Here is a 12136-nt window from a genome sequence, read left to right on the forward strand (position 1 = left end):
CACAGCCCTTTTACATGAGTCTTGTGGTTAAAAACGCTGCTTTTCAGACCACTTTCCACAGTAATTGTGATGCAATTATTTTGCAGAAAATTGCAGGAAATAGCAGAATTGCAAGTCAGAGGAGAGTCAAGTTAAAATGCGTCATCCAGTTCGTTGTTTGTTGAAAAATACAGAGTGAGTCATGAAGCTCTCAAGCTTGATAATGTGACTGCAAAAGAACATGGAGGCTCCATCTTCACACTTTACCCTCTGCATGTTTTCTTTACTGTCCTGCGTTCTGAGACAGATCTTGATGATGAAGAGCGCTTCTCCTTCCTTTAGCAGAGGATGAGGAGCACAGGAGGCTGCTGTTTGAGGTGGATTTCCAGCTGCAGAACCGTGAATCACCAGCGGGGGCAGCAGAGGATAGTGACCACTCTGCGAGGTAAGCCGTGAAATAATAAACTTATAAACTAAGTCAATCGATCAACTGTCACATAATTTTTTGTTCAATCACTGGTGTTTTTCACATTATTAAAGATCATTTTAAAGACTGTTGGGAATCGTGCAGTTAATAATGAGGTAAAAAGACTTCCTAATGCAGTCTAAAACCATCATAGCTGTTTACTTTTATGGTTTTGCACTATGCCTTATTTCTTGATTTTATTTCATTTCTACTACATTTGCAATTAATCAAATTAAAAAATAATTGAGAAAATAAAATTTCCATCTTTCATAATGATTTCTTCAAAAATGTGAAACGCATAACATTATTCCGAAGAAAAGACTTCAGCCTGACTCCACTGATTCTTGTGAGAGGCCTCTTTTTTCCACACTCTGAAAACTCCTGATTTAAATACCTGTTTGAAAGAAAAACACAAAAAACTGGTAGTACCGCTTCACTGCACTGGATTGAGAAAAAAAGCAAAAAAAAAACAACTGTGCGTTACAGTATCTAAAGCAGGTATTCCTCCATGTGGTGACAGTTGATTCCGTTTGATGATAACGGCATGTAAATATCACTTCCTCCAAACTTCATCATTAAAACAATAACATGCATGGACGCTGCAAAGGCTTCAATTAAAAATGAGGCTGAGATCAGTCTTTTTAATAACCTTTATTGCTGAGATCTTGATAGTTTATTGCTGTAGACAGAGAGGTTCCTATAGTGGAAAATGCTCTAAGATTGTCCATCTCATCAGAGAACTCGTTCAGCTCATATCCATGTGAGGAAGTCTTACATAACTGCAGGAAAAGCTGTGTGAATGCATAGCTTCTGTCTCCTTCATACAGTCAAAAGTCCAAGATGTACAGTCGCTGCTGCGTCTTACACAAGTCCGCCGTCCGAGTTGACCTGGACCATTTTCTCTAAGTCCTTCTTGACGTCCGGGAAGCCCTGCAGCGCGTCCTGAAAGTCGTTCCAGGACAGAGAAAAGCACTGGCAGTCTGTCAGCGCTTTCACTGTGGCCAGATGTTTGCCTTTGGTCAGCACGCACGTCTCTGTTGTGCACACAGAAGGAAGCACAGGGCCGTGTGTTAATGAGAGAGTAAACCCCCGGTGACGGGGATGAGATCCGACAATTAATCCCAAATTAAATAACTCGACCTTGCTGAGTTGTTTTGGGAGGCCTGCTTAGCTCCACCGAGGTAAGCTGCCAAAAAGGTTGGGAACTGTTCCCAATTAAAGCTAGAGAATTAAATAAATCACACAAATTGGAGACGGGGATTTATTCACATTGGGTCAGTGGTCTTCTTTCTGCTTCCACTCGGAATGAATGCAAACTGTATTATTAGACACTGGTCAAGAAAATGATGCAATACTTTGGTCAAATCTATTGCATAAAAAAAAAATAATAAAAAACCCTATTTTAAACAGAAGAAGTTCGATCTCAGTTAGTATCCGCTGTTTGGAGCAAATGTGTCTCAGTGTATGCAGATGATGTGGTAGTAAATATACACTTTGTTAAAGAAACGCTGTTAGATTTTCAGATTAAATTTGGCAGTAGCCAATCACTGGGCTCCTGACATGCTGCCAGCTGAAAACGCAGACGTTTCTCTGTCTGGTATTTTGATCGTCAGTAATCGGTGTGGATCCGACTGACTCACCTCCGAAAAAGTCTCCGTCACACAGCTCCCTCTCGTAGGAGTCCACCTCCACCAGGACCTGCCCGTGGTCGATGAAGAACATGCGGTCTCCGGGGACGTTCTGCCGGACGATGACGTCCCCCTCCTGGAAGACCTCGTACTCCAGCTTGAGGAGGATCACGTTGATGAAGTTTTCGTCCCGGTTCTGAAACATTGGCACGTTTCTGAGCAGCCGGCTGCACATCACCGTGACGATTTGCTGAAAGATGAACGCAAAACGGTCAAAACAGAATCCAGAGGACAGAGACGTTAAACCACAAACTGCAGTTTACCTCTTTGAGTGCAGACGACACGGTGTCCATGACCTCCTTCTCATCGAACCACTTCCCTCCGTAACGGGCCTGGTAGTAGTTGTTGATGCGAAGCTGCAGCTCCGGCGGGAGCTTCATGAAGGCCATGTAGTGTTCCAACCGGCTCATCTGTGGAGAGCCGCCGTGACCTCGGTTCACTTTCATTCATGATGGACCGCTTCGTTTTATGAATTATCCAAATGTATGAAAACAGATCTATTCATGGGAGACATTGAGGACATGTTCCTCATGTCCCTCCATGAGGGGGATCCAGGGCGTCTCCCCCAGATGACTGGGAAGATTTTTGGGAAAATTCTCAAGCTAAATTTGTAACATTACACATCGTAGGTCTTGGTCTTTAGTTGGGATTTCTGTGGAATGGTAGGTAGGTGAAGTTGAGGGGGTGAACATGCTGAAGGACAGTAAGTGTCACCCATGAGGACCTTGCTCTTGTACTCTTTGGCTGCCGGGTCAACGTTGACGATCATGGCTGTAGCGTTGGCCACCAGGACGGTGTACATCAGGCACCCGGACACCATGCTGACCATGACGATCCACATTTCCACGTAATCTGGAGAGCAACACCAAAACATACGTTTAAGGGCCCCATGGCACGACAATATTTTTAAATGAAAACAGAAAACTTTTGTTTGAGACACATCTGAAAGACACTCCGAGTCCATCTCTGTGGAAACAGTGTTTCTGAAACGCTGCCACTGTGCACTACGGCAGGAGTGAACAGTTCCTCTGCTCAGGCGTGAATTGATCAACAGTAACAGCATTAGTGTCACTCCCAGTCCAGATTCTCCTGATCCTGGTCCTGGTCCCAGTCCATATTCTCCCAGTTCTGGTACTGGTCCCAGTCAATATTGTCCTTGTTCTGGTCCTGGTCCTGGTCCCAGTTCCTATTCTCCTGGACTTTGTAGTTTTACCCCGAAATTCCACATCTTCCGTCTGCGGTCCGGTCTGCTCCGACCCCCGCAGCAAATACGTTGCTATTTTAATGACTGCAGCTGATTCCACAGCCTCCATTGCGCCACGTTCAGCTCCGTCTGGGTCCGCGCCGCTCTGCTCCGTCAGTCCAAAATGGAACCAAGGTCTGTTTTTCTGTCCAGTCTGGTCCGACCGGATCCGCACGCATAAATGTCCACAGTTCAGATCGTACCAAACAGTAAACAGAACTCCAACAACCTCTGGCTTTATACAAAGTGAAATCATTTTATTAAAAGTTTTATTAAAAACTTTAAACTGTTTAAAGCTGTTTTATTTGTCTTCACATTAATTTTCAGGTACATCCCAAATAAACATACCATACCGATTAAAATATACACTTTAAAAAGCTGGCAAACAAAAATTAAAAAACACTTTCAAGTTTTATATGACAAACTTCTATTTTGCCTGTAATCAAGCTATAGTCGAACGTTTCTGAATGTTTACACAGCTGCATATATGGCCTAATTTTAGGCTATTGCCCATAAATTTCGTGTTTTCTACAAAATACATATTCAGGACCATGTATGCATTTTATTCTGGATGGCCTGAATGTGCTCCTCGCGCATGCGCTTCTCTGCTTCTCCGGCCGGGCAGAACAGAGGCGCAGCGGAGCAATGCGGGCGCTGTGGGTTTTGAGAATACGGGGCGGAGCGCAGTGGAGCAGACCAGACCGGACCGCAGACGGATTATGTGGAATTCCTCTGTTAGAGTTGACAGTCGCCACAACAACAATCCACCTTGGTGGTCCATACCAACGTCCGTGTTCTCCCACTGTTAATGTTTACAGTGTATTGTTCTCCGCAGCGCGCATGTGTGTGTGAGTGTCAGTGTGTGAGTGTGAGTGTGTGTGTGTGTGTGTCTGTGCACGCAGCAGCATCAACTCATGGAACAAAACATCAAAACTCCATCGTCAGTGGGGCAATTAATTCAATTCAACGCCTGGTGCTTCAAAAAGCTGTAATTCTCACTTGTTGGAGCATCCATGGAGCCGTACGAGAGGGCGATCATCTGGGAAAGCGCTCGGAAAACTCCCCAAGAGTATTTCACAATTACCGTGGCATTCTGGAAGAGAAGGGTTCAATCTGAGTGGAAACGCCTCATTATAGACATTGATGTTTACACACGGCCCTCATTCAGGCTCTTTATCTGGGTTTGTGACGCGAGTCGTTACCATCAGGTTCTCTTTGCGGACCCAGCAGTCGGAGGGAAACTCCTCCAGCATGGGGACGAAATACTGTATGCAGCCGTTCCAGTGGCACAGCAGGAAAATCATCATGAAGAGGGACAAGATGCGGAAGAACAGGCGCACCACCTCCAGGTTGGCGTTTGACACCTGACAGGGAGAGACGGCGTGAGACGCAGCGTCACGTCAGCAAATGGGGAACCCTGCAGGTCAGCGGGGGTTTCTGTTGAGCTGAGATGTGCAAAAGTATTGAGTTCAAACTCCGTCTGTCCTTAAAGCCTTCACGTTCACTGATTCTGGTGTCAGATTGTCTTTATAATTCCATCCATTAAATCCAGGTTTGAGACCTCATTCAATCAATCATGTGTGAAAACAATATGAGAGGAAATCATGAGGCTGTTTTAATTGCCAGCAGACGGCAATCAAGGCAAAGCGTGTGTGACAGCATGGAAACACTGCTTCGCAGCGTTATTCCATCACCTGAAGAGAAACGGGTTCATTTTACTGCTGTCTGCCGTTCAAAACGTGGACCTTACATCAGATCGCTACAACAAGATCAGACATGAGCGGTCAGACTGGCTGTAAACAGGCCCGGAGTCAGATTACCCAAACCAGAGGTTTTCGCCAGCCTCACTACGGCGGTCCGCTAATATGATAGGATCTTCTTTTTAAAGCAGCATCATAATAAATACCTCGTAACAGACCGTTTTCTATTTTTCTGTAGAAACATGAAGTAAAATCTATAAAAATCTATCTTGGTAAAAAAAATTACCATTTATTATGTGTTATTTTATGTAAAATAAGCACTGACCGTTGTCAAAGACTCACCATTTCAACTTTTTTTCATATTTGGTATGAATTATATTGATGTCCCAGATGTCAATTTTGTGCAATTTCAAGCGTTCATCTCTGAATTTTATTTGTGGTCCTAAAAGGATATTTGATAATAATCTTTACTGAACTAATTAATTAATGAGAAATTCATAATTTAGTAAATGTCCACCTGTCCATCCATCCACTCTTCCATCCATCCATCCATCCATCCATCCAACAGCGCATTGAGGAAACATGGCAACAATCATGAAAAATCTAATCATCTGTCTAAATGCATTACAGAGAAAACTTATTCACATTTCTTCAACCACAATATTGAAACCTTCTTAGCTTCATTGCAAAACATTCAAAACTATGATTATTCCAGATTTATTAGCCTGGACAGATCAGCAGGAGACTAGTCCGTATCCTAATATCAGTAAAATACATAAACTTTTAAATCATTATAATTGTGTTTAAACATGATCAAATGGCCTCAACAAACTCTTAATGTTTACCTTTCACCTTCACTAAAACTCTGATCTAGACACCCAATTTTTTCAAGACATGCAAAATGTAGACCTCTGATCACCTCTTAATTCAAGGAAACCGCCAGTAAACATGCGCCATGCAGTATCAAGGTCAAAACCAATTTAAATACAAAATGTGTTTCTAGATCGCTGACACAAAAATTCATAACATCTGTTTGATTTTCTTTAAGTCTCTCTTGCATGTTCCAATTCTTGGTTCCTGAAAATACTTATTGCTATTTTTCATTACCATAGCCTAAGTATCTGTTGTTTATCAGTGAAGCATGACGCAGCTCCAGTTTTAAATCGACCTTGTTGGGTGATTCAGAGTCGGATTAGTCACTGGAGCCAGACGGGGTGACGAGGTGTCGGCAGGACGGAGAAAGGCCGATTGAATTTCGGAGGGCAGCTCCATCTGATATTCAGACTTACTTTCTCCACTTCGTTGAAGAACCGGACCAGTCTGGACACTCGAGCCAGCCTGATGAGGCTGAGGATCCGCACGAACATCAGGATCCTCATCATCTTGTTGGTCTTGGAGGGGTTATCCTCATTTTGGTAGTGCAAATCCTGGGATGGCAAAAAGAAAGATTTGGTTTTCACGCATGACAATATTATGAAAATTTTTGTACCTTACTGGGATTGTACTTTTAGCTAATTTTATTTGTTTACTTTTTTTTTTGGATCTCAATTTTGTTTAATTTGCTTTAATTTCTGATGTTCATTCATGAACTTTGTGCTACTTTCCTCAACCAGTCCAAAAATGTGTTTATCTGAATTTTGCATGTGTTGGTTGGTTTTTCATTTGATTGGTAGGTCGCCTGGCTGTCTAGATGGTTGTTGGTTGGTTGGTTTGTTGATTGGAGTTGGGTCCAGCGTTATGCAATCCAAACTTGTCCAAAGCTTGCGAAAAGATGGGTGCAAAGATGAATTAAACTGATGGAGCTTTTAATGTTCTTCACTTTTTGTGTGTGGCACATATTGCAAACATTGCTCGATATATTGTTCTCAAATCTGTAACATCAGAAATGAGTGTATTACACTTCAAAAGCTGGATTTATTGCAGGTTTGTGGTATTAAATCACTCTGAATGATGACTATGTAACTAATGAAGTGACGAAATGCCTGATCAACAGTTCACTTCCATGCTTGGGCCTTTCTCAGTGAAGATGGAATGTTTTTCCCCGTTTGGGTTTTCTCCATGAATATGTGTTTATTGTATGACTCTCTTTGAAAGCCCTGCAATTAAAATTAGATATCTGTTCCTGACGCACACTGGACTTCAGCAAACAGCAGCTGAGGCTGACTGCAGTGTTCATAACGATGACTTGGTCAAGCTGAGTGAAGACACAATGTTTTTGGAAGCATACTTTCATAAAACACATTCATTATGGATTTCTATTGCTCACCTTATTTTTATTTTTGGTCCATTCTAAGCCACATGACGTGACACACTTCAGCACATTGTTGGCTTTTGCCACTTTGACAGTGTTCATAATTACCGCAAACAAAAGTATGTAGCCGATTGGGAAAGCTGCTATGACGTCTGGAATGAACCAGGTCCTCAGGTAGCTGACGCGGATCCGCTTGATGTCCAGGATCGCTTCCTTTAAAAGAAAGGAGAGTCTCAGACCGAGCTGATAGATGGCAGATGAAAAACAAAACACTTTCCGGGGAGTTCATCTAAAATCAAGCAAGGAAGTGATGCCAGATGTCATTGATGAACGTCTCCAGAAGAAGAATAACATTCATTTTTCAGCTTTAGTCAGGTGTTGCTGAAGCACCTGCATGAATATTTACATTGGACAAATGCCTACACAGTCTAACTCTTACCACTAAAGCCGTGAATGTGAAGTTGTCATTATAGGAGTAGTGGTTAGCACTGTAACGTCGCAGCAAGAATCTGCTTAGAGCACAACCTTGTAGGGATTTCTATATGGAGTTTGCATGTTCTCCCTCTGAATGTGGGTATTCAGGTTTCCCCCCACAGTCTGAAGAAATGTGTATTAAGTTCACCACAGACCACCAAGTAAAGTTAGTAATAAAGTTAGTTTTAATTTCTTTAATTGGTTCTTTACTTTACTCTTTTGTTCCAGTGTTTATGAGCTAGTCCGTCAGTCAGTCACTTTGTTAATTTGCTAGCTAGCTACCATCATTTGTTCATTCCTTTGCTTTGTTGTTTATGAGCTAGTCCGTCAGCCGGAATGAACAGATGAACAAAAAAAGCATGTAAATACACAAATAGTTTTTATTTGTTTAATTTGCTCATTATGTCGCTTCTTGTTCCGCTTTTTATTAGCTAACTAGCTAGCTTTAGTCGTTCATTCATTTGCTCATTTCTCTTTTGTTTGGTTTCATAGCTTGTCTGTCAAGTCAGTCAGTCGGTTAGTTAGTTAGTCGGTTAGCTTGTCCTTGTGTGTGAGTGACCTGGTGATCTCTCCGCTGTTTCGCTATCGTCAGCCTTGTAAACCATAAACTGCTGTCATCAAGCTAAATAAAGCATAGATTATGGGTGGACAGTGAGATGTGAATCTAGCTAAATCAGTTCGCTGACAGTAAACAGCACAGCACAGAGTGAAAAACACCAGAGAATAATCATTTGTGATTGGCAAGATAGAGGTCACACACCATGAGCCAATGAAAACAAATAGGGTATCATCTGCATAATGCTTAATTGGAAAAACCATACTCATCATCTATCGCGACCATCATAATCCCTGTTATAAAATCACGCAGCAGGTGCCAATTTTGCCCGTGTCCGTGGGCAGAGAGCGAGAGGCTGTTAATCCCGCCCTCCGTGTATTGAGTAGATTACAGATGGGGCAGAGATGGATTGTGTGCGCCCGCCTCTGTGTAGGGATTAAAGTCTTTCAGATTGTGTCTGAAAATCAAGAGGGGCCTCCCTCTCACCTCTGCGTCTTCTGTAATGATGCCCATCCGGAAGTTCAGAGCCACGTCTATGAGGAAGAGCGTGTCTGAAAACACGTTGAAACTCTCCCAAACCAGGCCGTTGTTTCCCTCCAGGAAGGCGATCTCCATGGGAATCCCAATCAGGTTGAGGAACGTGATGGCCATCATGCACATGATGTAGTAACTCCTGCAGGGGAAAATAAAGAGAAAAAAAAAGAAAAAACATCACAAAGAAACATATGTGAGCATGTGTGTGACTGCTGGATAACCCTCAGATCTCGTTACTCAAGTGGGTTCATAGTGGAAAGTCTCAGTTCATTTGCCAGAAGAGCTCATTAGACGCGGGCGCAGCAGCCGGTAAGGCAAGCTGACTTATGCACACTAAATACTCCGATACTGTAACTGCGCATCTACTCAGCCCGGGTTCGATTGCCGGGCTCGGATGACTCGGCTCTCTGATCCCAATTGTTTTCACTCCGCGGCGTTCTCACTCCATCTGATCACCTTACACACAAATACAATACAAATGACAATAGTGCACGGATGAAGGAGGGCCAGCCGGCCATCGATGCGCCTTCCTTAAAGGAGTCAACTGATCCATGTGGGGGTTTATTTTCTTCTTCTTCTTCTTCTTCTTCCTCTGACCATCCACAGCTTAAAAATAACATCATGAAATAAAAGACATCCCAGCTCTTCTTTACTGCTTTTTTTCTAATCCAGGGTTGTCAAACATACGGCCTGCAGGCACAAACTGGTCCCCCAGAGCTTCCACATTGCCAGTGGGATTTACTTTTGCATAGTGTAGAAATAATAAAGACGTCAAGAAATTGTGTTGTAGTTTCCAAAAAGTTTCCCATCAAGATGGTAATGGAGTGTTTTCAAGAAGGTCCAAAATCCTCAGAAAGTTGTTTTCAGTGACGCCGAGCACCGTTGTTGTGTAAATGGTGCCATCTATCATTGCTCATGGACTCAGAGGTAAAGCTGGACACCTTAGCACCAAAAACTGAGAGTTAATTTGGAAAAAAAAAGAAAAAACATCCGTGCATGAAGCTTTTAAGAAATCGCACTGAGAAGACAAGATGAGAAACACATGGGAAAGTCAGGGTGGAGAACATGAACATGATTTATGGAGATTTCACTGCAGTTTGCACTGAGAGGCAGCAGAATTACAGCATGGATGGTAAAAAAAAAAAAAAAAAATTCTTCAAATTGTGAAATAATAGCTAAAAATGTAAAAAGGGATGTTTAGATATCAGTGTTGGTGAGAGCTCAAAAAGATCTTGAGAAATATTTGGGTTTGTCTTCCATTTGTATGGAGGAAGTGAGGGTTCTGACCTCCCTCGCTGTGATTTTCATGTTGTCATGTTGTTTTGAACAACTAGAATTAATGTAACTGGGAAAAAACATGCAAGAGCATCAGTTTAATTATTCAGATTAACACCCATTACTCAGATTATTACTGGCATTTTGCTCCAGCCTTGAAGTGGATGACACCTCATTAATTTTGACATGAAAGTTTAGAAATTCCATGCAGAAGAAGCGTGAGGAGAAGTGGAAGTGATGCATGGGGCTGGCCTGAATCTATCAGCTGGATGGAGTACCTCATGAGGCTGAAGGGGTGAATGACAAAGACTCCGCTCTGCAGCTGCCGGATGCACTCCTTCTCCACGGCGATCTCGCTGCCGTACACGTACAGCGACTGTCTGTTGAGCTGCGGCAGCAGCAGGGCTCTCCATCCACAGGTGGCCGTGGTGCATCCCGCCGCGGGACCCTTCAGTTTCTCCATCGCTAACTTCAGTTCCCCGTCCGATCAGGCCATCCTGCTTCCCCCTCGTCGTCTGGGGTCGGACTCCGGCAGCTCTGACCTCCCCTCTTGGTCACAAGGTAATTTTCCATCAAGGCGTCCCAACCTCGGGGCTCATTGAGGGAGTGTTGAGAGAGGCGAGCGGGTGCCCGCCTTTCTGCTGGATCCCTCCCACCCTGCGCCACCCTCCCTCCTGCCTCTCTCTCTCTCTCTCTATTTCTGCCCCCACCCCTCCCCTCCCCTGCACTTCTTTTCTTTTTCTCCCAGCTCATCAACTATTCAGTATCTGTGTCTCATCCCCACATGAATCAAGCCATGTCAAAGGGCCAAGGTCCAGCTCGCATTAATACTGAAGACAATGAGCCCTTCGTCTGTGTGTGTGTGTGTGTGTGCATGTGTGTGTGTGAGGAGAGGATCGCCATCACTGTCAGGTGAAGCTGACATCTGGCAGCGTGTGCTGGAACTAGTTGGGTCCGGGCTGTCTACCTGGACCGGGGTTGTAATTAAACACTGTACTGTGTTACCTGATGCTGAGCGAGCGCATGCAGCTGCGAGCGCGCCCCTCTGCCCCTCCGGTCGGCACGTTTCACATCACAAACAATATCACACAAGACCCAATCGCTGCTTTTCTGTTTTTACAGGATTACGACGTGAAGCACTGAGTGATTTTTTTGTTTTGTTTCGTGGTTTCTTGGAAGAGACGAGTGCCTCGGTGCAAACTGTCGAGATAGACAAAATACCACAAAATGACATGGTGGGATTAGATTGCATGGTGGGATTAACTGCGAGGTCGTGTCTGTTGGTGGCTCAGTGCATGAGATGTGTTTCATGATCGGTGGAGATTATCTCAGATGACTCTTTTTAGCTTTTCAGCACTTTTTCCATTGTTTGAAGACAGAGAGGGGTAGCCTGAAGAAACCACCACTCAGGAGGCTCTATTACAGGAGAGAATAGGTACAGAAATGCTCGGGAAATCTGTAATTTGGATGTTTTCTGCTTAATTTCGAAACCTTTGAAAGGTTGCCTCAACAAAAATGTGTTGCACTAATTGTTTATGCTCTTAAAGTAATGAATCTTGGCTCTGTTTTTCATATATCATCATGATTTTGTGTCTGGAAAGTGATTTTAGGACTCATGAATTTGCATGTTCTACCAGTGAGTGTGTTGGTTTTCTCTGCTCTGGTTTGTGCGTGTGTGTGTGTGCGTGTGTGTGTGTGTCATAATGGTTTGTGTGAGGAGTAGCCAGAGCTGAGAGTTAAAGGTTGTATAGAAGATCTTTATTACTAACAAAAATGAATTAAAGCAAAAAAAAAAAAAAAAAAAAATGGTGTTATTAAGCTGTAGCAGCCTTGTTTTTATCGTGATCGAAAAAAAAATATATCAATCAACTCTGGAGGTTGTAAAACCAACATTACTTTAGCCAATCAATAACGAGGTAGCCTCGTTATCTATTGTTTTCTAACGTGTCAATCAACCTCTCTATATTTGT

At 43.2% G+C, this 12136-nt stretch overlaps 1 protein-coding gene across 1 annotated transcript; it reads right to left on the reverse strand.

Moving 5' to 3' along the window:
• Positions 1-1300: 1300 nt before the first annotated feature.
• Positions 1301-10769, reverse strand: LOC115384468 (potassium/sodium hyperpolarization-activated cyclic nucleotide-gated channel 2-like). Its single transcript, XM_030086740.1, has 10 exons — positions 10445-10769; positions 8844-9030; positions 7436-7540; positions 6366-6503; positions 4579-4740; positions 4376-4469; positions 2858-2985; positions 2397-2543; positions 2086-2323; positions 1301-1479 (listed from the first exon to the last, which is right to left on the reverse strand). Exons 1-10 carry the CDS (start codon positions 10627-10629, stop codon positions 1307-1309), a joined length of 1557 nt encoding a protein of 518 aa, XP_029942600.1. The 5' UTR covers positions 10630-10769; the 3' UTR covers positions 1301-1306.
• Between the last annotated feature and the right edge of the window lie 1367 nt (positions 10770-12136).

The sequence above is a fragment of the Salarias fasciatus genome, unplaced genomic scaffold (genome assembly GCF_902148845.1).
Source record: "Salarias fasciatus unplaced genomic scaffold, fSalaFa1.1, whole genome shotgun sequence".
NCBI lineage: Eukaryota > Metazoa > Chordata > Actinopteri > Blenniiformes > Blenniidae > Salarias > Salarias fasciatus.

Coding starts and splice junctions, on each gene's coding strand:
- LOC115384468 (XM_030086740.1), bottom strand. CDS start 10,629: ATGGAGAAACTGAAGGGTCCCGCGGCGGGATGCACCACGGCCACCTGT. Junction 2,986..4,375: donor CTCCATGGATGCTCCAACAA/GTGAGAATTACA, acceptor GTTGCTCTCCAG/ATTACGTGGAAATGTGGATC. Junction 2,324..2,396: donor TGTCGTCTGCACTCAAAGAG/GTAAACTGCAGT, acceptor TTCATCTTTCAG/CAAATCGTCACGGTGATGTG.